At 50.4% G+C, this 22,221-nt stretch overlaps 3 protein-coding genes across 7 annotated transcripts; 1 reads left to right on the top strand and 2 right to left on the bottom strand.

Annotated features, from left to right (window-relative positions):
• The first annotated feature begins 90 nt into the window (after positions 1–90).
• On the top strand, positions 91–10,515 carry bfsp2 (beaded filament structural protein 2, phakinin). 2 transcript variants are annotated; one of them, XM_028427032.1, is made up of 9 exons: positions 91–158; positions 6,582–6,682; positions 7,368–7,945; positions 8,155–8,237; positions 8,341–8,497; positions 8,654–8,815; positions 8,903–9,031; positions 9,275–9,516; positions 9,883–10,515. In XM_028427032.1, exons 3-9 carry the CDS (start codon positions 7,502–7,504, stop codon positions 9,995–9,997), a joined length of 1,332 nt encoding a protein of 443 aa, XP_028282833.1. In that variant the 5' UTR covers positions 91–158; positions 6,582–6,682; positions 7,368–7,501; the 3' UTR covers positions 9,998–10,515. The 2 variants fall into 2 exon arrangements, with proteins under 2 accessions (XP_028282833.1, XP_028282834.1); XM_028427033.1 differs by lacking the exons at positions 91–158; positions 6,582–6,682 and adding an exon at positions 6,750–6,804.
• Positions 10,516–11,571: 1,056 nt separating this feature from the next.
• On the bottom strand, positions 11,572–15,386 carry klhl18 (kelch-like family member 18). The gene is made up of 10 exons (XM_028427031.1): positions 15,199–15,386; positions 14,251–14,381; positions 14,035–14,175; positions 13,633–13,831; positions 13,284–13,444; positions 13,044–13,180; positions 12,754–12,976; positions 12,571–12,675; positions 12,322–12,433; positions 11,572–12,246 (listed from the first exon to the last, which is right to left on the bottom strand). The coding sequence occupies exons 1-10, from the start codon at positions 15,325–15,327 to the stop codon at positions 11,860–11,862; spliced, it is 1,725 nt and encodes a 574-aa protein (XP_028282832.1). The 5' UTR covers positions 15,328–15,386; the 3' UTR covers positions 11,572–11,859.
• A 207-nt stretch (positions 15,387–15,593) lies between these two features.
• On the bottom strand, positions 15,594–20,820 carry puf60a (poly-U binding splicing factor a). 4 transcript variants are annotated; one of them, XM_028428282.1, is made up of 11 exons: positions 20,370–20,819; positions 19,942–20,037; positions 19,783–19,869; positions 19,651–19,701; positions 19,408–19,569; positions 19,196–19,288; positions 18,868–19,081; positions 18,551–18,741; positions 18,288–18,402; positions 16,700–16,941; positions 15,594–16,525 (listed from the first exon to the last, which is right to left on the bottom strand). In XM_028428282.1, the coding sequence occupies exons 2-11, from the start codon at positions 20,017–20,019 to the stop codon at positions 16,226–16,228; spliced, it is 1,533 nt and encodes a 510-aa protein (XP_028284083.1). In that variant the 5' UTR covers positions 20,020–20,037; positions 20,370–20,819; the 3' UTR covers positions 15,594–16,225. The 4 variants fall into 4 exon arrangements, with proteins under 4 accessions (XP_028284083.1, XP_028284082.1, XP_028284081.1 ...); XM_028428281.1 differs by having other exon boundaries at positions 20,444–20,817; XM_028428280.1 differs by having other exon boundaries at positions 19,783–20,037; positions 20,370–20,820.
• Positions 20,821–22,221: the final 1,401 nt, after the last annotated feature.

Here is a 22,221-nt window from a genome sequence, read left to right as displayed (position 1 = left end):
TGTCTTCACTTCCTTCCTGCTCTCATCCTGTTTATGTTTTTATTCTGAACTTTGTTCTGTAAAATCAGCCGCGCGTTTAAAAACATCACATGTCAGTGAAGTTCCACAAACCAGCCGGGGGGCATCACTCCTGCTTCTGCTCAACATGGAGACCAAATGTAAGTTAAGCAGACACAGATCATGTACAGTTAAAGACATGTGTGGCAGGTGAGTTCATTGGTTTATGTCTGCTATGGTGGGCAATACTTTAAATCTAGACTGCATCAGAAAGCCGCATGGTAAGCAGCCTGGCATTCCAAATCTAAGGAAATATTATAAGGGTGGCAAATCTATTGAAAAACAAGCGTGCACCTAAAAAAACTATGCATGATATCGTCAGATGGCATCAGAAATAATGCTGTTAGTTTGGTATATGAACAGATTTTTTTTATATTGTTTATCTTGGTGGCTCAATTTACCTTAACCACTAAGCTAGAATGGCCGCTCTGTGCCACTCACACACATGTGTGACATTTGGTTCAACTAAACATGTTGATGGTCATTGTCAAATTCAAAGTAGGATAGCTTCCTGTGTAGTTAACTACTTTTGCTGTGTTTGTGTAACTTAGCTTGTTACATATGACTGTGTGTGTGTGTGTGTGTACACAGACCGACACGCACAGGTTGCAAAACATGCACCCTCACATGTGCACCCAACACACAGACCAACAATAATGGTGGTAGATATTTTATTTACTGTGAGTAGAAGAAAGCAAGAGGAGAGAGAGAGGAGGAGGAAGGATTAGAGGAGGAGGAGAGAGGAGGAGAGAGAGAGGAGGAGAGAGGAGGAGGAGAGAGAGAGGAGGAGAGAGAGAGGAGGAAGGATTAGAGGAGGAGAGAGAGAGGAGGAGAGAGGAGGAGGAGAGAGGAGGAGGAAGGATTAGAGGAGGAGGAGAGAGAGAGGAGGAGGAAGGATTAGAGGAGGAGGAGAGAGAGAGGAGGAGGAGAGAGGAGGAGGAGGAGAGAGGAGGAGGAGAGAGAGAGGAGGAAGGATTAGAGGAGGAGGAGAGAGAGAGGAGGAGGAGAGAGAGGAGGAGAGAGGAGGAGGAGAGAGGAGGAGGAAGGATTAGAGGAGGAGGAGAGAGGAGGAGGAGAGAGAGAGGAGGAGAGAGGAGGAGGAGAGAGGAGGAGGAGAGAGAGAGGAGGAAGGATTAGAGGAGGAGAGAGAGAGGAGGAGAGAGGAGGAGGAGGAGGAGAGGAGGAGGAGAGAGGAGAGAGGAGGAAGGATTAGAGGAGGAGGAGAGAGAGAGGAGGGAGAGAGAGAGAGGAGGAGGAGGAGAGAGGAGGAGGAAGGATTAGAGGAGGAGAGAGAGAGAGGAGGAGAGAGAGAGGAGAGGAGGAGGAGAGAGGAGAGGAAGGAGAGAGGAGAGGAGAGGAGGAGGAGAGAGGAGGAGGAGAGAGAGAGAGAGAGGAAGGAGAGAGAGAGAGAGGAGAGAGGAGGAGAGAGAGGAGAGAGAGAGAGGAGGAGGAAGGATTAGAGGAGGAGGAGAGAGAGAGGAGGAGAGAGGAGGAGGAGAGAGAGAGGAGGAGGAGGATTAGAGGAGGAGGAGAGAGAAGGAGGAGAGAGAGAGGAGGAGAGAGGAGGAGGAAGGATTAGAGGAGGAGGAGAGAGGAGGAGGAGAGAGGAGGAGGAGAGAGAGAGAGAGAGGAGAGAGAGAGAGGAGGAGAGAGGAGGAGGAGAGAGAGAGGAGGAGAGAGAGAGAGGAGGAGAGAGAGAGGGGAGGAGAGAGGAGGAGGAGAGAGAGAGAGGAGGAGAGAGAGGAGGAGAGAGAGGAGGAGGAGGAGGAGGAGGAGAGGAGGAGGAGGAGGAGAGGAGGAGAGAGGAGCAGAGAGAGGAGGAGGAGAGAGAGGAGGAGAGAGAGAGGAGGAGAGGAGGGAGGAGGAGAGAGGAGGAGGAGGAAGGATTAGAGGAGGAGGAGAGAGGAGGAGGAGAGAGAGGAGGAGAGAGAGAGGAGGAGAAGGATTAGAGGAGGAGGAGAGAGGAGGAGGAGAGAGAGAGGAGGAGGAGAGAGAGAGGAGGAGAGAGGAGGAGAGAGGAGAGGAGGAGGAGAGGAGGAGAGAGAGAGGAGGAGAGAGGAGGAGAGAGAGAGGAGGAAGGAAGGATTAGAGGAGGAGGAGAGAGGAGGAGGAGGAGAGGGAGGGAGAGGAGAGGAGAGAGAGAGGAGGAGAGAGAGAGGAGGAGAGAGGAGGAGGAGAGAGGAGGAGGAAGGATTAGAGGAGGAGGAGAGAGGAGGAGGAGAGAGGAGGAGAGAGGAGGAGAGAGAGAGAGGAGGAGAGAGAGAGGAGGAGAGAGAGGAGGAGCAGAGAGAGAGGAGGAGGAAGGATTAGAGGAGGAGGAAGGATTAGAGGAGGAGGAGAGAGGAGGAGGAGAGAGAGAGGAGGAGAGAGGAGGAGGAGAGAGAGAGGAGGAGAGAGGAGGAGGAAGGATTAGAGGAGGAGGAGAGAGGAGGAGAGAGAGAGAGGAGGAGGAAGGATTAGAGGAGGAGGAGAGAGGAGGAGGAGAGAGAGAGGAGGAGAGAGGAGGAGGAGGAGAGAGAGAGGAGAGAGAGAGGAGGAGAGAGGAGGAGGAGAGAGAGAGGAGGAGAGAGGAGGAGGAAGGATTAGAGGAGGAGGAGAGAGGAGGAGGAGAGAGAGGAGGAGGAAGGATGAGAGGAGGAGAGAGAGAGGAGGAGGAGAGAGGAGGAGAGAGAGGAGAGAGAGAGGAGGAGAGAGGAGAGAGAGAGAGGAGAGAGAGAGGAGGAGAGAGGAGGAGAGAGAGAGGAGAGAGAGAGGAGGAGGAGAGAGACAGGAGGAGGAAGGATTGGAGGAGGAGGAGAGAGGAGGAGGAGGAGGAAGGATGAGAGGAGAGAAGAGGAGGAGGAGGAAGGATTAGAGGAGGAGGAGAGAGGAGAGAGAGAGGAGGAGGAGAGAGGAGGAAGGATTAGAGGAGGGGGAGACAGGAGGAGGAGAGAGAGAGGAGGAGAGAGGAGGAAGGATTAGAGGAGGAGGAGAGAGGAGAGAGAGAGGAGGAGAGAGGAGGAAGGATGAGAGGAGAGAGGAGGAAGGATGAGAGGAGAGAGGAGGAAGGATGAGAGGAGAGAGGAGGAGGAGGAGAGAGGAAGGATGAGAGGAGGAGGAGGAAGGATGAGAGGAGAGAGAGAGGAGAGAGAAGGAGGAGGAGGAAGGATGAGAGGAGAGAGGAGGAGGAGGAGAGAGGAAGGATGAGAGGAGGAGGAGGAAGGATGAGAGGAGAGAGGAGGAGGAGGAGGAGGAGGAGGAAGGATGAGAGGAGAGAGGAGGAGGAGGAGGAGAGAGAGAGGAGGAGGAAGGATGAGAGGAGAGAGAGAGGAGAAGGAAGGATTAGAGGAGGAGGAGAGAGGAGAGAGGAGAGAGAGGAGGAGAGAGGAGGAGGAAGGATGAGAGGAGAGAGGAGAAGGAGGAGGAGGAAGGATGAGAGGAGAGAGAGAGGAGAGAGAAGGAGGAGGAGGAGGAAGGATGAGAGGAGAGAGGAGAAGGAAGAGGAGGAGGAAGGATGAGAGGAGAGAGGAGAAGGAGGAGGAGAGAGAGAGGAAGGATGAGAGGAGGAGGAGGAAGGATGAGAGGAGAGAGGAGGAGGAGGAGGAAGGATGGTGCCATAAGTATCAGTTCTGGTGACATGTCCACTACCAATCAAATGTATTGACAAGATGGCTCTGATCAATCAGCCATCTTTTTTTTCGGTATTTACAGTTTTTGCAGTTTACAGAAATGTGCTTACAGTTTTTTCTGATTGCTTACAGTTTTTTCTGATTGCTTAAGCACATTTCTGTAACTATTGGCTATTTGTGCAAAACTCTACACACAAATAAAAAAACCTTACACCAAATCAGCAAAACATTGTAGATCTTTTGCAAAAGCTAATACATCTTGCTTAACTCTTCAAACCTTTGTAAAAATGGTATTTTTGTACCACACAGTTAACACAAACCATCATATTACTAAGCACACAATGTGCCAACTACACACTGATGGTATTAACTGAAAACACATCTGGCTTTTGCTTTCTCTGTGCACAAGGTCTGTCCATGTGAGGTCAAACCTTTGTCATAAATAGTTCTATAAACACAGGGATTCAAATTTCAAGTATGAATGTTTATTCACACACATCAAAACACACACAAGAAAACATACAATTTCACTGAAAGAGAGAGAAAATCAGTCTCATTGTCTCTCTGGGTCCGGCCACAGAATTTCATCAACATCACATGCATGCAATGTCTTCTAGTCCAAGGCACCGGGGAAAATATCTCCTGGAGTGCCGTATCCAGGCCTGACATGATGCCTGGTCCATATCCTCGCATGCCTCCTTCCAGATGCTGGATGTCTAGCAATTCTATGGAGTAACAGTTTCAGTTTTACATGTACAGTATTGATGTTTTTCTCATTAGAGTATGGTACACCTACAAAACTGTGAAGGAACTGTACTAACCCATTCTCATCAATATGCCTCAATAAGCCTCATGATGCTTGCTACAGTGTAGCGGCTCAGGCTGAACCCGTTCAGGGTCATTCCATAGTTGATCACATGATCCACTATTGTAGCTCCGATGACATCAGTAATTCTATTTCTTCTTACCCTTCCTCCTTCCTCACCTCCTCGTCCTCTTCCTCCTGCTTCCTCATGTCCTCATCCTCCTCTAATTCTCGTTCTTCTCAGTCTCCTTCTCCCTCCATTGTTCTCCACACTGAAGCTTACCTGTGTCTTATTTACAGATCTCATGCTGATTGCAAAGTGAACTAATGATGTAAAACAGTTCTCGCATGTGACAGTGTAGCCAGACAGTTGGCAAAATAGTGTAAATACCAGCCATAAATGTGTGTAGTTTTACTAGGAGTGTGTTGATCATTTGGAAGTTGTGTGTAAAGCAGTGAGTTGTGTTTACAGTTCAGCAAAAAGAGTGCTGTGAAGTGGATTATATTTATACAATTGCAAATTGTGTGTTACAAAAGTGCAAATTGAGTGTAAAGCAGTTTTTTTGCTTTTAGTTTTGCAAACTCAGTGAGTGATTTTGCTATAACTATTAATAGTTTTAGAAATTGTGCTATAAGAATCATTGTTAGTGTTTAAGCAATCAGAAAAAACTGTAATAGTTATAGCAAAATCACTCACTGAGTTTGCAAAACTAAAAGCAAAAAAACTGCTTTACACTCAATTTGCACTTTTGTAACACACAATTTGCAATTGTATAAATATAATCCACTTCACAGCACTCTTTTTGCTGAACTGTAAACACAACTCACTGCTTTACACACAACTTCCAAATGATCAACACACTCCTAGTAAAACTACACACATTTATGGCTGGTATTTACACTATTTTGCCAACTGTCTGGCTACACTGTCACATGCGAGAACTGTTTTACATCATTAGTTCACTTTGCAATCAGCATGAGATCTGTAAATAAGACACAGGTAAGCTTCAGTGTGGAGAACAATGGAGGGAGAAGGAGACTGAGAAGAACGAGAATTAGAGGAGGATGAGGACATGAGGAAGCAGGAGGAAGAGGACGAGGAGGTGAAGAGGAAGGAGGAAGGGTAAGAAGAAATAGAATTACTGATGTCATCGGAGCTACAATAGTGGATCATGTGATCAACTATGGAATGACCCTGAACGGGTTCAGCCTGAGCCGCTACACTGTAGCAAGCATCATGAGGCTTATTGAGGCATATTGATGAGAATGGGTTAGTACAGTTCCTTCACAGTTTTGTAGGTGTACCATACTCTAATGAGAAAAACATCAATACTGTACATGTAAAACTGAAACTGTTACTCCATAGAATTGCTAGACATCCAGCATCTGGAAGGAGGCATGCGAGGATATTGACCAGGCATCATGTCAGGCCTGGATACGGCACTCCAGGAGATATTTTCCCCGGTGCCTTGGACTAGAAGACATTGCATGCATGTGATGTTGATGAAATTCTGTGGCCGGACCCAGAGAGACAATGAGACTGATTTTCTCTCTCTTTCAGTGAAATTGTATGTTTTCTTGTGTGTGTTTTGATGTGTGTGAATAAACATTCATACTTGAAATTTGAATCCCTGTGTTTATAGAACTATTTATGACAAAGGTTTGACCTCACATGGACAGACCTTGTGCACAGAGAAAGCAAAAGCCAGATGTGTTTTCAGTTAATACCATCAGTGTGTAGTTGGCACATTGTGTGCTTAGTAATATGATGGTTTGTGTTAACTGTGTGGTACAAAAATACCATTTTTACAAAGGTTTGAAGAGTTAAGCAAGATGTATTAGCTTTTGCAAAAGATCTACAATGTTTTGCTGATTTGGTGTAAGGTTTTTTTATTTGTGTGTAGAGTTTTGCACAAATAGCCAATAGTTACAGAAATGTGCTTAAGCAATCAGAAAAAACTGTAAGCAATCAGAAAAAACTGTAAGCAATCAGAAAAAACTGTAATCACCGACGGATCAGCTTCCGGTCTTCAGGCCGCCGCCATCTTGAACACGTATTTTTGGTGGTCTCATCTGTCTGAGTGATCTGTGTTGATCTGTCGCACCTGCAGAGGCTGCGTCGGCGCTGAAACCACTTCCTGCTGTGATTGATGGCTCTGACGCGTGTTTACCCAGAAACACAGAGACTCAGACTTCCGTTGTCATAGTGACGGTAAGATCTCATGTGAACGAAACTAGAAACTTTATTTGTGAGGATCTCACATTGATCACCAGAATACACAGCTTACTAACTCCAGACCTGTGTGGGAGTTCCCAGTGTGTGCATTGTGTCCTGTGTGTATGTATTTGTGTGTATGTGTGTGTGTGTGTGTGTGTGTATGTATTTGTGTGTGTGTGTGTATTTGTGTGTGTGTATGTGTGTGTGTGTGTATGTGTGTGTGTGTGTGTGTGTGTATTTGTGTGTGTGTGTGTATTTGTGTGTGTGTGTGTGTGTATTTGTGTGTGTGTGTATGTATTTGTGTGTGTGTATGTATGTGTGTGTGTGTGTGTGTGTGTGTGTGTATTTGTGTGTGTGTGTGTGTGTGTGTGTGTGTGTGTGTGTGTATTTGTGTGTGTGTATGTATGTGTGTGTGTGTGTGTGTGTGTGTGTGTGTGTGTATGTATTTGTGTGTGTGTATATATGTGTGTGTGTGTGTGTGTGTGTATGTATTTGTGTGTGTGTGTGTGTGTATGTGTGTGTGTGTGTGTGTGTGTGTGTGTGTGTGTGTGTGTGTGTGTGGGGGGGGGGGGTGATCTTGTGATCTTGCTGTGCTTCAGGACTCTTCCTGACCCCCCTCCCTGCCTCTCTGCCTCCCTGCCAGCTCTGCTGATGCAGCTGTACTCTGTGTTTCCACCAGGACAAAGGCTTCCTGTGCTCTGCAGCACAAACACCTCCTGAACAAAGGTGGCCACGTTTCCAGAACCTCATCCTCCCATAAATCCCCATGGCGAGCGGCTCTGTGCGGTTTGACACTGGGACCTGCTGAGCGCCATGCCACTGCCCCGACGCCGCTCATCCTTCCTGGGACAATCGTCCACCGAGCGCCCAGCCTCTGCCCCCTGCGGGAGGATAAGCTCGGCCACCACCACGGCACCCCGTGGTGTCTTCGTAGGCTCTTCCCCTCCAGTGGGTGGGGCCTCAGGGCTGGGTACGCGGGTCTCTCGGAGGGCTCTTGGGATCAGCAGCGTGTTTCTGCAGGGGATGAGAAGCAGCGCAGCACCAGTGCTGCCCCGGGCAGGGGAGCGGGCGGCAGGTCACCGAGCGGCGGCAGCCGGTCTGAACAGCTGCCTGATGGAGTACCGGGACAAAGTGAGAGCACTAGAACAGTTGAACCAACAGCTGGAGGAGCAGATCCGCCTCTGCCTGGACCGCAAGGCCTCCAGCGCCGGAGCTTGGGGGCCGCTGAGGAGGCAGTGGGAGGACGTCTACAGACAGGTGAGGACCCTGGTCAGGTGTGACAGATTTCACTTTCGAAACTCACCAGCTCACCTGAGACGTTTCATGAAACTCCCACTGTGGGGAGGCGTTGCCGTGGTTACCAAAATTAGCATTTCTGTGAGCCTCTGGGCTGCTGTGCCACCACGACAGCTGTGTGTGCCGCTACCCGGTGGCTGCTCTCAGCTCTGTTTTCCTGCACTCTGTAGGTCAGTGAAGCCATCCTGGAAAATGCTCGGCTGATGCTGCAGACAGAGAATGTCCAGGCCAACGCAGAGGACTTCAAAGAAAGGTCAGAGGTCAAACAGGAAGCATCTCGCTGTCTGATAATCAATAGTCGATCAGTCTGTGGAGTGACCAGGAGGAGGTGTAGTAATGCGCAGCTCCCCCTGCAGGTATGAGAACGAGCAGCCCTTCAGGAGGGCGGTGGAGGAGGAGATCAGCTCTCTGTACAAAGTGATCGATGAGGCCAACCTGACGAAGGCTGAGCTGGAGGAGCAGATGGAGAACATGAGGGCCGAGCTGCGTAACCTGGAGCACAATCACGAGCAGGTCTCTACCGGGCTCAGTCAAAAAAACATCAGCCCACTCAAAGACCGATGTCCAGTCAAACCACAGCTCTCATCTAACTGTGTATTGATTAGGTGATCGGTTTTCTGAGTTGACTGACATCAGCGCAGCTAATGTAAGAACTTCACGTCTGTACAGGATGTGCGAGTCCTCTACAATCAGATGGCAGGACGTGACGTGGATGAACCTGACGCTCCCATAGAAACCAGTTTGGACCAGATCCTGGCCTACATCAGGAGCCACTGGGAGAAAGTGACAGAGAAGAATCGCGCCGAGACCGACAGCTACCTGGAGTGTAAGGTGAGGACGTCTCACCCGCCCAGGTGTCCTTAGGTGTCACCACATTGGTGTTGCTGTCTATGTGTGACCTGTCGGTGTGTCGTGCAGGAGGCACACTGTGTGACCAGCAGGCTGAGTCTGGAGGAGGAGCAAGTGGAGGCGCTGAAGGCTGAATGCAACGAGACTGGCTGTAAGATCCAGAGCCTGCAGGCAGAGACAGAGTCCATCAGGGCGTTGGTAAGACACACAGCCAGTGATGCATAACGTGGTTAAGTCCAAGAGTTTAAATCCAGGCAGCTGGACTCAAGGATTGTTTCTGAAGATGTTTTTGAAGCCACATCTTCAAAAACAATCCCTGAGTCCAGCTGCCTGGATTTAAACTCCTGGACATGACTATGGCCTGGATCACTGAGAGCATCCACAGACATAACCTGGGTACGTTCAGCCAGGGGCTGACCTCAGAAAGTTGTTGCCCTGCAGAAACGAGGTTTGGAGAACTCGTTGAGTGATGCCCGCCACTGGCATGATGTGGAGTTGCAGAACCTGGGCTCAGTGGTGGCTAAACTAGAGGCGGAGCTCGCCGATGTACGTGGTGAGATTGAACAACAGCGCCGGGACTACGACACGTTGCTGAGCAACAAGCAACACCTGGAGCAGGAGATTAGCCTGTACCATGGTATCCTGGATGGAGAGGAGAGCCGCTTCCATCCCGCTGAGACGCAGTGAGTCACTGCCTACACCGAGACCGACCATGCAGGTCACGTGACCAAATGTTGACACAAACTTAGGTATTATGTCATAATTACGTGACGTCTTTGTTGAGACGAGGCAGGTTGTATCTTATTGAGCTAATGAAGAACTGCATCATGCTAATGATGTGCTGCAAAGGTAGGCACTGTGTGATGAGGTCCTCCACCCAGATAATTAGATGCTACGTTCAGATGAAGCACCACCTCACTGATGAGGTAGGTTCAGACAATAAGGGACTGAGGCAGTATTCTGAGAGGTGGGGTCTAAACATCTGGTCCTCATCATGTGACACGTATTTGTGTGCACTGTAGAGTCACTGTTTCCTCTTGCCTGATCAGGTGCTCAGGTGTGCAGTCCCAGCCTGAGGGGGCATCTGCACCTGCTCCAAACTCCAGGGCTGACATCTCTGGTCCCCCAAGACCTCCAGGATCTCTTGGACCTCCAGGACAGTGACCTCAGAGAAGGTCTGGTCAGACCGACACCTGGCAGAGTCTCTCTGGATCTGACTCACATGATCTCTGCTGGAGTGTCTGCAGCATGTCAGGGGTCGGGGTTCCTGCTGAATGTGACGTGCTAGAAAGAGTCCAAGCCTCAGGGTTCTCATTCTGGACCAGTCCAGCTTCTGTTGTGTTTAATTATAACATGACAACCAGTCATTATGAGAAAACAAGATGATCACAGGAACCAGCTGACTGTGGCCATCATCAGGTCAACTAAGACCCCCGAGAACCCTACCTGGCCTGGGTCCAGAACTAAAGCTCACAGAATCACTCAAATTCAGCATGGATCCTTTGTTACTTATTGATAAGTGGAATGTGTGTGACTGCACAGAATCAGGTGACACGATGATACAGCAGTTAGATCTGATGATGTGTTCAAGAACTCTTTGGTCAAATAAAGGTCCGTTTAAAGGAACAGCTGGTGTCTTGGAGCCTGAAATTGATCCTAATATCTAATCATTGATGTGTTCTACCCAGTCAGACTGTAAAACATTCAACGTTCCAATTACTCAGACAGGGTTCTGATGTGTCCTAGAAAATGGAATGTTTATTAATAAGGTGATCGATCTGTGAACAGGAGAATTGATCAAGAGAAACAGATCACTGATCAACTGTCGTGCTTCAGCATGTGTGGACTTTAAGTCACTTTGAATCGGAACATTACAATCTTTTTGACTGATTATTAATGCGTTATTACTTCTTGCTGAGCTGAGGATTCTGGGTAATAAACACAGGGATGAATAGTATTAATTGACTCTGATCAATAGATCAATGATACTGATCAGTCCTCCGTCTGTTCAAAATCATTCAGAAAAATTTCATTCATTATAAATAATCAATAAAAGTAAGGATCATGATGCCTGAAGGGGGGGGGGTTATGATCCGACAAACCAAGTTTCATCTTTTATTCCTCCAATTAATCAATAGTCAGAAACATCAGTCAGTTGCAGTGATTGATAAGTCATTCACTGCATTAGAGATATATTTGTATGTTTGGTGTTTGTGAGCACTGACAAGGTCAACAGCCATGTGACGCCCCCTGCTGGCTGTTCACAGATCTTCAATGAGAGGCAGAACCTCCAACACTGACACACACTCACACCTACAGCTACTTTACAATGGCATGCACACACAGACACACCGGCGCTGACACACACACAGCCACACGCATGCATGGACACACACTCACACACAGCCACACACACACAGACATACACTCACAGACACACAGGCGCTGACACACACACAGCCACACGCATGCACGGACACCCACTCACACACAGCCACACACACACAGACATACACACACACACAGACACACACACAGATGCACAGACACACACAGCGAACACTTCTGGATGTTGACAGTGTTTCCTGCAGCAGCACCAGGACATTGGGACAAAGCTGTAATGCACTCTGTTGCCTGCAGGGGCGTGATGTGTTACTGTCAGCCGGCCAATCACATGCTTTGATTACAGTGAATAACAATACAGTGAAGTGATCCCAGAAAACGAATCAAAGTGGTCATCCTGTTTCATATCAGCAGCTTTGTTTAGGAGGAAGTCACTTTCTGTTTCAAACAAATAGGAAATCAATATTCAATATTAATCTGTCCACACACCGTCTAATAGCACAACACTAGCAGCTAGCCTCCGCCAGCTAGCCTTACAGTTTTTCCCATATTCCCCTAGGCCTGGCGTCAGCGTGCTCGTCTGAGCCTGGTCATCGTACCAATAAAGCTCAGTCACTGGTCGGCGGCGCCTCCTGCCTGCGGCCTGAAGCAATGCAGTAATCGTCGGCCGGCGGCTGAAAAACTTAGGCAGGCTGCAGGGGGATGCAGCCCACGCCGACTCCGCCCTCGTGACTGACCATGGCGGCCATGAAGGTCCAGCGGTTGGTGTCGGGGTTGTACATCTCCACAGAGCTGAGGTTGGACTGTCCATCATATCCGCCCACTGCATACAGGCGCGCCGACGTGGACAACAGAGACACTCGGCTGCGCCGTGTGTTCATGGCCACCAGGAGGCTCCATTGCCCCGAAGCAGAGCTGAACACTTCTGCGCCACTCAAGAACCCTGATCCGTCATAACCCCCAGCCACATACATGTGGCTGCCCATAGCGGCCGCCCCGTGACGACAGCGCTTGTTCAACATGGCCGCCGCAGTGTGCCAGCGGTTAGTGTGATGGTTGTAGTACTCCACCTGTGGAGGGGGGATGTAGTATAAATATTAACTGCCATAAAAAGATCAGCTGATCGCACTACCTGTCACACTCACTGAGTTGAAGATCTGCAGACCGTCATGGCCGCCTGAGACAAAGATCCGTCCGTCAAACACAGTCACACCAGCAGCGCTGCGACTTGCACCCATTTCTGTCACCACTGTCCATCTGCAGGAACATCACATGACATGAAGTTAGAACATTACCCTGAACAATGCACCTCTACCTGCTGAAAACAAAAAGAACGCCTGAACATTATACATGAATAAATGGGTCCTACAGGTCTTGGGGTGGAAGGTAATCACCTGTCCGTCTCAGGGGAGTAACACTCCACCGAGTTCAGAGACGACTTTCCATCATAGCCGCCGCACACGTACACGTGTCCGTCAATCACAGCTGTTCCCATGGCACTAAGGAGAGCAACACAACGATCAATATAACGACAGTCAAAGGCATCACCGGATCAGTGTGTTGATCAGTGTACTGACCTGCGCTGGCTGTTCATGCTGGACACACGAGTCCAGCTGTCTGTCTCAGGGTTGTAGACCTCCACTGTGCTGAGCCTTGATTGTCCATCATATCCCCCAATGGCATACAGCAGCCCATTGACCACAGCCACGCCCACCCTGCTGCGAGCTGTCCTCATTGGCTGACAGCGCTCCCAGAAATTCCCAATTGGATCAAACACCTCAACCACGTTTAAGGAATCGCCTGCAGGAGGGAAACCTCTGTGAGCTTTGGTCTGCACAGGTGGCCAGGAAACAGGTGAGCAACGTACCTGAGCTGTTGAGGCCCCCCACGGCGTAGATGAGTCCTGTGATGGACGTGCAACACCTCTGTCTGGTTTTAAAGGTCGGCAGGTGAGGACGCCGCTCCGGCATAAGGTGGAAGTCTTTGGCTTCATCCACCAGGTCTCTGACAGGAAACATAGGCATACTGATTAGAACACAGATCAGCACTTTGATCAGAGGACCAATCAGATCATTGAGCAGGCAACCGACACAGGCGTTAGCCTCACCTGCACTTGTGGCAGCAGCGAATTAGCTCGTCCTGCTGGACTCGGTCCGACAGGAACTGAGGGCGACACAGAGGAAGCCTGATCTTTGAAAGCAGATCCGGTAGCAGAGTCTCCCTGGTGTCCCGGTCGTGATAAACCCAGGCCAACACAGCTTCAAACACCTGCACAGGTACCACATGTTAACACAGCTGCACGGGGACTACAGGTCAAACACACCACCATTGCCACGTCCTGTTCTGAGGTCACCTGGCTCAGTGGCTGCTCTCAGTGAGCCGTCTGACCAGCTGCTGTGATCAGCTGTAGTAAACCTGACCTGTCCCTGTGGGATGGCTTCAGGGGAGGCTCTCACCTGCTCCTCTGCCTTCACATTGAGCTCGTCACAGCCGACCAGCTCCAGCACCTCCTCTGTCCTCAGACCCAGAAACTCCTCCGATAAGGAGACCTCCACAAAGTGCTGGTGCAGGAAGCTGTTGGCCGAGTCGTACAGCGTTGTACACATCATGGTTTCCGCAAACTGACGCACGCCCAGGCAGTTCTTCGGATGTAACCTAAACACCACGGAAGAGGTTTCAAACACTGTTGTATATCTGCTGTACTTGGAGAGTCATGTGAGCTGATCCGAGGCTGAGCGGACCTCAGGACCCCTCAGAGCAACGAGCTGGTTACATCTATGTCTGGTGTATGAGGGTGCTTCAGGTGTGGCTCACCTGTCGTGCTGCACTCTGTGCATGTCGCAGTGGGAGGGGCCTACCTTTCCTGCAGGAAGGAGCAGCAGGCATCTTTCACATTCTGCAGCTGCAGGAAGCTCGAGCCAATCAGGAGAGACTGGACGTTCTGCTGGTCGATGGCAACGTGGCCACTGTACGCGAAGTTTATCAGAGCCTCCAGAGCGCTGCAACACACAGCCGCTAGTTAAACCGCTGACACCGGACACACTGTTCAGATGTACATGTAGGTCTGCGGTTACCTGGGGTCCATGCCCTGCATCAGGATTTCATCCTGTTTACACTCCACCATGTCGTTGGTGAACATGGCATGAAAGTAGGGGATGGAGGCCGCCAGGACGATCCGATGAGCGCTGAATTTATGATCCCCAACCTGCAGACAAGACAGCTCTCAGTGTCCACACCTGGACCCTGTTCAGGTCCACACCTGGACCCCCTGTTCAGACCCCCTGTTCAGGTCCACACCTGGACCCCCTGTTCAGACCCCCTGTTCAGGTCCACACCTGGACCCTGTTCTGAGCCTTGGTGCGGTGGCTGTGCTGCAGGTGGACCTGCAGATTCAGCAGATTCAGTGCTGACACATTAAGAGGATTAAAGTGCAGCTGCAGCAACGGGCCAACATTAAGATGGACTAAGGACAGAGACCGATCAATCAGATCTGATCAATGCTGGAGGACTTTGGACGTGGTCAATGGTTGGACGCTTCTAAAAGCAGACTATTAGTCCACTAAGCCTTGTGATAATGACGTGCTACTGATCACTGATTGTTGATCAGACAGCGACTGTATGAAGGATCAATCAATACTGTAGCTATATCCTATCAACATATCGGTGACGTGAGCTTTACGTGATCACGTCAGTGTACGTGTCGGCCTGAACAGCAGTTCTTCTACCTCAGCTGCTGAACAGCTTATGGATTATTATTATTATACTGATCTGTGTGAACGGATCCATCAGGACCTTCTGAGAACCACCAGGTAAACAAACACGTGACCGACCACCGCCGCAGTGACGGCTGCGTGGATCACGTGTGTGGGTGGGGGGGGTGGTTGTCACATATCTGTACATATGACGCCACTACGTGTCAGTTCATTGAATAATTCGCTGTTAGCTTGTTAGCATGTTGTTAGCGTCCCTCTGACGGTCTGCGGCTAGCATGCTAACCTTAGCCTCGAGCTAGTCGGTTTTACCTTGAGAGTGACATCACAGAGCTTCCCCTGACGTCGGATCTCCTCCATGACGACATAGCCTCGTGCTGGCAGGTCGTGCACTGAGAAATGAACTAAATCCTCGAGCTCTTCGTAGAGAACGTCACCCATCGTCAGCAGGAACAGCGGCGCGGACTGAGCCCTGCGAGCCGCCGTACACCGACGGTGACAAGCGCGTTAAGTTAGCCACCAAAACACGCACACTTCCGGTCCCGACTTTCACAATAAAATCATACACTTCCGCTCTGAAGTTTGGACTTTAAAATACAACGTAAGGGTTTGTGGAACCGCTCTCCTCAGGAAGTTATGAGTGATCATCAGAGAATAGGATCAGCTGTAAGAGCTCACAGTGTAACAGCAGAAAGACACCCAGGATGTAAAAAACAAACACTTTATTCATGTTCCAGTGTTTCTCCTTCAAACGGTCCTCTGAACACACGCCTGTCATCACACACCTGCAGCAGACGCTACAACAGAAACACACAGATGGGTGCTGGGATCAGGGGCGATGGCGTGACGCGTCAGGATCAGTTGGTCCACAGAGAGTGTTCCTGCTGTTTGGAAGTCCAGCCTACTTACCACTTACAGTGCCATAGTGTCCCTGAATGCACCACACATCTGCTTTGAGAAATGTGGTCAGAACGAGCCAGGGCAGGGCCAGGACGAGGACCAGGCAGGTCCTGAGGATTTTAGGTCCTAAAGGCTCCCATCATCTAAGACCATCAACCATTTAACTCAAATTAAAAATGACAAACCTGTGCTGATCACCACTGTAGCTAATAACGCTTTCTCACTGCCCTCTAGTGGTCACTGTCATGTCAACATTGGTAAACCAGGAGTGATGAGGAGCAGAGTTTGTGTGGCTGATCATACATGTGGGGAAAGGTGTGATGAAGACATCAGAAACCGCCGAGTGGTCCTTAAAACGCTGCAGAAACAAACCGAAGACAAACACAGGTAGACACGCATCAGGAAGAGGCCACTACTCTACGCTGCATGTCAGTGTTCTTTATGCCGACAGGTCACTATTCTCAAAGCGTTCCTGGTCGTAAACTTCTGCAGCCACCTTGCGTCCTCCAAACCAGCGGTGGTTCAGCGCCTGGATGGCACGATTCATCTCGGCCACTTCTGAAAACTCGACAAAGATCTTAACAATGACGTCAGCATCATCTTCCTCGCCCTGGCGCTCCTGATAGATGATGACTCGCTTCACCTGCCCAAACTTCCCACACTCCTCCGTAACCTCCCCCTCCAGGTCGTCATCAATGTCATCTGGGCCGACCATGTTCCTTAGAACCATGACGGTGGACTGAGGGACAGAGAACCTAATGTCAGAACTGGTTCCTTAGCAGTGGTTCACGCTCTCCTGCACCGTCACCTTTATGTTAGCCCAGTCTGATGTGGATTTTATCAGGTAGTTTGGACAAACGATTAAAAGCGGGTGTGTGAGCTAATACCTCAAACCTTAACAGCTGAACTGTACCTCTTGCTTGCGGAGCAGCTTCCTCATCACCATGTGTCTGGCACTGCTGCCGCTGATGCTCATGTGCTCCTGCTCGCTCAGAGGCTCCATGGCTCCGTCCTGCTGGGGCTCCAGCTGACGCCCCTCCTCGTTTTCCTTCCTCTTCAGCTCAGTACTGAAGGACAACGCTGGCGCCGGGGGCGTGGCCAGCACCGGGTTTACCAAACCCACCTGAGGCAAGCCAGGGCGAGCAGGGGTAACACCTGAAACAGATGGAAGCAGGAAGGGCAGATGGGTCAGACGGGTGATGGCGTGATGCGCCGCCCCAGGATGGAGGAGGAGAAGAAAACGCCTCCGCTAGAGAGGAGTCAGTTTATGCTTCTGTTTCTAGTGAGTGGTAGTAGTAAAACTTCCCCTGCCTCTGTGTCAAACAGTGCACCCTCAGAGTGAACCTGCCTGATAGTGAGACCTCTGCCGCTGGATGTGCTCCCTCTACTGACCAGATTCTGACCTGCTTCTGATTGATGCAGAAACTAGAACTTCAAGAGGATCAGTTAACCTGCCTGACTCCACCCACCCACCTGTGTGTTCAGGTGTGCTCCACATGACTCACTGGCCAATAGGAATGAGGAGCTATGTTTAAAGGGAGGGGCTACTAACAGTCCTCTTCACTGGGTTGGTCAGTGTGCAGCAAAGGGGAGGGGTTAGGCTGTCACTGCCGGTGCACAAGTCGGGGTTAAGGGGGGAGGAGGGGAAGAGAAAAAAACAGAGAGAGAGAGAAAAGACAATAAGAGAGAAAATCTATTAGTGAGGTGCTTCTGATGAAGAAACACATACAACAACTGGGACTGAGACCTGTGTGCTGCTCCTAATGACCCCCCTAACGGAGACCCCCCTAACGGAGACCCCCCTAACAGTGACCCCCCTAACGGAGACCCCCCTAACGGATGGCGGTGACCCCTCTAATGGATGGCGGTGACCCCCCTAACGGATGGCGGTGACCCCTCTAATGGATGGCGGTGACCCCCCTAACGGAGACCCCCCTAACGGTGACCCCCCTAACGGAGACCCCCCTAATGGATGGCGGTGACCCCCCTAACGGATGGCGGTGACCCCTCTAATGGATGGCGGTGACCCCCCTAACGGAGACCCCCCTAACGGTGACCCCCCTAACGGTGACCCCTCTAACGGATGGCGGAGACCCCCCTAACGGTGACCCCCCTAACGGATGGCGGTGACCCCCCTAACGGATGGCGGTGACCCCCTTTGGACCAGACGTTTCTCTCAGAGCAGCTCAGCATCTGAAATGTTTCTTTGATCTGTTTTCCAGACGAACAACCAGACTCCATGTGTTAGTATGGCCTGGTGCTGCTTCACCTGCAGCAGCCGTTATCTACACTGCAGCGGTGTGAAGACACCAGGAGGAGGAGTAGAGAACCTTAAACCTCTGCTAAACCTCTGCAGGTTTTGACAGCTGTCAGACACAGGAGGCACAGTAAGAGTGTGTTTGTGGACAGGTCTGACTCCACACTGACTCTTGGGGGAGGAGAGCTTCAGCCTGGTTCGTGGTGTGGGGTTTATATGTGGGCGGGGCTGTAAGTGCTCCTACCTGTGATGACTCCTGGAGCCTGAGCGGCCATGACAGCTTGAGGAAGTCCGCCCAGTTGCTGAGTCAGCAGTGCCGGTCCAGCCAGAGCACCGAGCACAGAGGTTCCCACTGCCTCCTGAGGATAAAACTGCATTTTACACTGTGCACCTGTCCATGCAGCAGGTCGACGGTTTATAGCAGGGCTCACACAGACAGTCATCCACACTCGTGGCACCAGCTGCCGTCTTCTCTCAGGGGTGGGGAGGCGGGGCTTCCAGGCTCACCTGAGCAGTGATCTTTGCAGTGGCGGCAGCAGCAGCCACAGCTGCAGCGGCAGGAAGTCCTCCGGGGGCAGTTGGCGTGAGGAGGGGCACTGGTGGAGTCACCGCCTTTCCCACCCGCAGATACTGGCCCCCCAGGTCAAAAAGGTTCATGGAGGCCACAGCATCCTGAGCAGACTGAGCCTTATCGTACTCTGGAGAACATGAAGCAGCGTTAGTCCTGCATCCTCCCCCCGGCAGCATGGCTGAAGAGCATCATTACACTCGGAGACACGTTTAGTTTCCTAAACGTCCTCCAGCATTAACCCAGAAGAGCTCACCAATGAAGCCGTATCCTTTGTGCCGCCCAGTGGTCGGCTCTCGAGCCAACATGCAGGACTTGATCCTTCCGAAGGCCTCGAAGACGCTTTTGATGTCATCATCAGAGAGATCAGGATGCACCGACGCCACGTAGATCCTGTTAAAGGCACGAGCTTCCTCTGCCAGCTGGTCGATAATTGGCTGAGCCTGGCCGATGTTACTGGGCCTACCGACCTGTACGGCGGCGAGGGGCAAACCAAAGCACTCATTATGTCTGAAAGAGGACGCACGGGCCACATCACAGAGGTGACCGTTCATGGTTGGTAGCTGATGTCAGTCTGGACTCACCTTGATGTTTCTTCCTCCGAGGACCACAGAGTTCATCTGTTCCAGGGCAAGCTGAGCTGCTTCAGGCATCTCATACTCCACAAAGGCAAAACCCTGCAGGGACACGTGCTGACGGGTCAGACCCGGACACACTCTGATCTCTGAACAGTTTACTGCAGAACACCTGACGGCACCTAGACCCTATTCATCAGTGAGCTGTGTGTGTGTGTAACCTTGTGCTTCATGGTCACAGAGTCCCAGGACATGTCAATGCTTTTGATTGGTCCAAAGGGGGCGAAGGCCTGTCTGATGGTGTCCTCTCCTAGCTCATAGTAGATGGAGCCAACGTAAACCCGACACATGATGGCCAGAGCTCTCTGCCGCTGAGCTGCTACCTGGATGCAGGGAAAGCACAGTGAGCATAAGAGAGGCTTCACTGCACCTGTGCCGTGTCTGATCGGCTGGACTTCACTCACCGACTGCAGAGGGGACAGAGCATCTCCTAGCCCCATTGTCAGCGACGCCATCTGAGACACAGAAAGACATGCAGACATATGAGCGGAGGCATGTCAGGACGGCCACGTGGACACAGTGAGAGCGGCTGTTACCTGCAGGCTGGTGAGCTGCTGCTGCTGAGCCAGCGTCTGTTTGACCAGCACGCTCTTGATGCTCTGCTCCATTGCATACTTCTTTGCCTGCAGACAACAAATCAACACACACACTGATTCAAGGCTCTTCGACACTCCAGCTCTGCATGTGTGTTTTACCTTCTGCAGCGCCTCCTGCTGGTTGGGGGTGAGCGGTGGAAGGCCTAGCTTGGTGGTGGTGCTCTGTCCGTTCTCCATGATGAGAGCCGGCCCTCCCTATGAACAAAACAAACACACTCTCAGCTGCAGGCCAATGCACACAGAGATCCGTGTTTCTATGGAGCGCCTGCTGCCATGTTGGCAGGAATCCATCTTCATCACATCTCAGCCATTCATCACTTTTCTGATGAATTCTTTTGGGGTCCATCAAGTGTTCCTCCTGCACAGTTAGCATCAGCTAACAGAGCAGCCCAGAACTGATGTTGGGTTAGCTTAGTTAGCAGCACTGGTCTGACAGAACCGCTAAGTCGGGAGCTGATCGATGGATCGGTTTAATTGACTGCAGTCTTAGGTTGTGGTTTGATCATAATTTCCGATAGAGAACCAACCAATAGCTTCAGATGCGATTCCTCTGGTTAACGTTAGCTTAGCATGTTTCCATCCAGCAGATTTGGGTTCGTACCGCAGAAACGGCCGCCGCCATACGGCTGCCCGGCTCTCCGCTGCGGCTGCCCGGCTCTCCGCTGCGGCTGCCCGGCTCTCCGCTGCGGCTGCCCGGCTCTCTGAGCTGCCCTCTCTCCGCAGTTTGGTTCACAGTGTGTCGGGTCCCTCTCAGGTTTGAGTCTCTGCTGCCCGGAACACAGTGGCGCTCTGCCTGACGTCACTTCCTCTGACGGTGCTGTCAAAAGTAATGATGCCTTCATCTGAATTGTCACAGATTATAATCTATGAAAAGTTATGTGTCGTTGTCCCCACGAATGGGCGTGGCCAAACGGCTCAGCAGCGCCCCTCAGAGTAAGGCCCCGGTCATCACGTGACCTACGTCATCACGTGACCTGCTGTGAAGAGTGTTGAGCTGAGCTTCTGAGTATGAAGGTAAAACGTGTTGTTATACACGGAAATGATGTATTGACCCACTCCTGTAGATTCTGAGCTGGCTTTAAACAGTCAGCAGCCCTCTGTGGGTGGAGCAGAGGGTGGAGGACCATTGTTTGTACTTCTTCTGTGGGTGGAGCAGAGGGTGGAGGATCATTGTTTGTACTTCTTCTGTGGGTGGAGCAGAGGGTGGAGGATCATTGTTTGTACTAATGTGGTGACAACACAAGTAACAGGGTAATATCTTCCCTTAGTGTTATTACATCACTGGCCATCATATTATTAGGACTGTGTGTTTATTCACCAGCACGGTGTGGACTGGCGCCACCTGTGGAGCCCTGCGGACTGGCACGGCCATCCGTTTACTCCACACTGTTTACTGTTTACTCCTCCACACTGTTTACTCCACACTGTTTACTGTAAACAGTAAACAGGCCTGATCAGGAGCCCCGTGGACCACAGTGTGAGGGCCTGACCAGGAGTGAGGGCCTGATCAGGAGCCCCGTGGACCACAGTGTGAGGGCCTGATCATTACTTCTTGCAGCTTCAATTAGGTTTGATGAAGTTTCCTGATCACTACTGTGATCAATTGCCTTATTGTTTACTAAACAATTTGGATAGTAACTTTCCAAAATGATAGCAACATTTTCCTGTATCTGAGAAGCCCGAATGACCTCCATGTAATTGCTGACATGTACTATTGATTAATAAGGTGACACCATGGTTGTGGTTTTATTTGACAGCTCATGATGCGTTTCATATTGATAATACTGGCACGTCATTTCTTTAGAATGAACAGCTGCATCTATAAACAAGTAAACAAAAACTCTTTCACTACTGATTAGTAATGTGACTTTTCTTTATTGAAATATTTGAAGAACACATTTACATTTTTGTATTTTTACATTTACAATGAGACACTCAGATGCACAAATACAACATGCTACCAATAACTTATTGATTACTGATCAATATCTGATCAGTGTCTTCTGTTAGCGCTCAGCTAATACTGCAGCACAGCTAGCATGGTGACAGTGGTGAGGAGGAGTCATCATATTCAGATTAACTGATAAATATGTGAAGCTGACATTTTATGCTCTCCTAACAGTGCTAATACGTCCATCCAGTGCTTGAACCAGAAAAAAGGAAGAATCCAGAAGAACGTTCACCTGGTACTACAGGCTAAAGCACCAGCACTGTACCTTAATCACTTCTGGATGAGGGAGAAGTGATTCTCAATGACCTTGAACTCTCTGCACAATTTAAGGTTTTAACATCAGAATTCATTTTTATCACAGAAATACATAGACCTCAGTGTTCTGCAGTCTGCAGGTTCTACTCTGAGGAGTTCAAGGATACATCTGA

The sequence above is a fragment of the Parambassis ranga genome, chromosome 17, assembly GCF_900634625.1.
Source record: "Parambassis ranga chromosome 17, fParRan2.1, whole genome shotgun sequence".
Classification (NCBI taxonomy): domain Eukaryota; kingdom Metazoa; phylum Chordata; class Actinopteri; family Ambassidae; genus Parambassis; species Parambassis ranga.
Note: the sequence above shows the minus strand (reverse complement) of the source record. Positions and strands in the feature narration are given on the sequence as shown.

What these genes read in the sequence shown, in the direction of transcription:
- klhl18 (XM_028427031.1), bottom strand. Translation starts at nt 15,327, where the DNA reads ATGGGTGACGTTCTCTACGAAGAGCTCGAGGATTTAGTTCATTTCTCA. An exon ending in TCTGTGATGTCACTCTCAAG is followed by an intron (nt 14,382 to 15,198) that starts GTAAAACCGACT and finishes TCTTGTCTGCAG; the next exon opens with GTTGGGGATCATAAATTCAG. An exon ending in ATGTGAAGGCAGAGGAGCAG is followed by an intron (nt 13,445 to 13,632) that starts GTGAGAGCCTCC and finishes GTACCTGTGCAG; the next exon opens with GTGTTTGAAGCTGTGTTGGC.
- bfsp2 (XM_028427032.1), top strand. Translation starts at nt 7,502, where the DNA reads ATGCCACTGCCCCGACGCCGCTCATCCTTCCTGGGACAATCGTCCACC. An exon ending in CAGAGTCCATCAGGGCGTTG is followed by an intron (nt 9,032 to 9,274) that starts GTAAGACACACA and finishes GTTGCCCTGCAG; the next exon opens with AAACGAGGTTTGGAGAACTC. An exon ending in TTCCATCCCGCTGAGACGCA is followed by an intron (nt 9,517 to 9,882) that starts GTGAGTCACTGC and finishes TTGCCTGATCAG; the next exon opens with GTGCTCAGGTGTGCAGTCCC.
- puf60a (XM_028428279.1), bottom strand. Translation starts at nt 20,464, where the DNA reads ATGGCGGCGGCCGTTTCTGCG. An exon ending in AGCAGCTCACCAGCCTGCAG is followed by an intron (nt 19,702 to 19,782) that starts GTAACAGCCGCT and finishes TCTGTGTCTCAG; the next exon opens with ATGGCGTCGCTGACAATGGG. An exon ending in CAAAGGATACGGCTTCATTG is followed by an intron (nt 18,742 to 18,867) that starts GTGAGCTCTTCT and finishes CATGTTCTCCAG; the next exon opens with AGTACGATAAGGCTCAGTCT.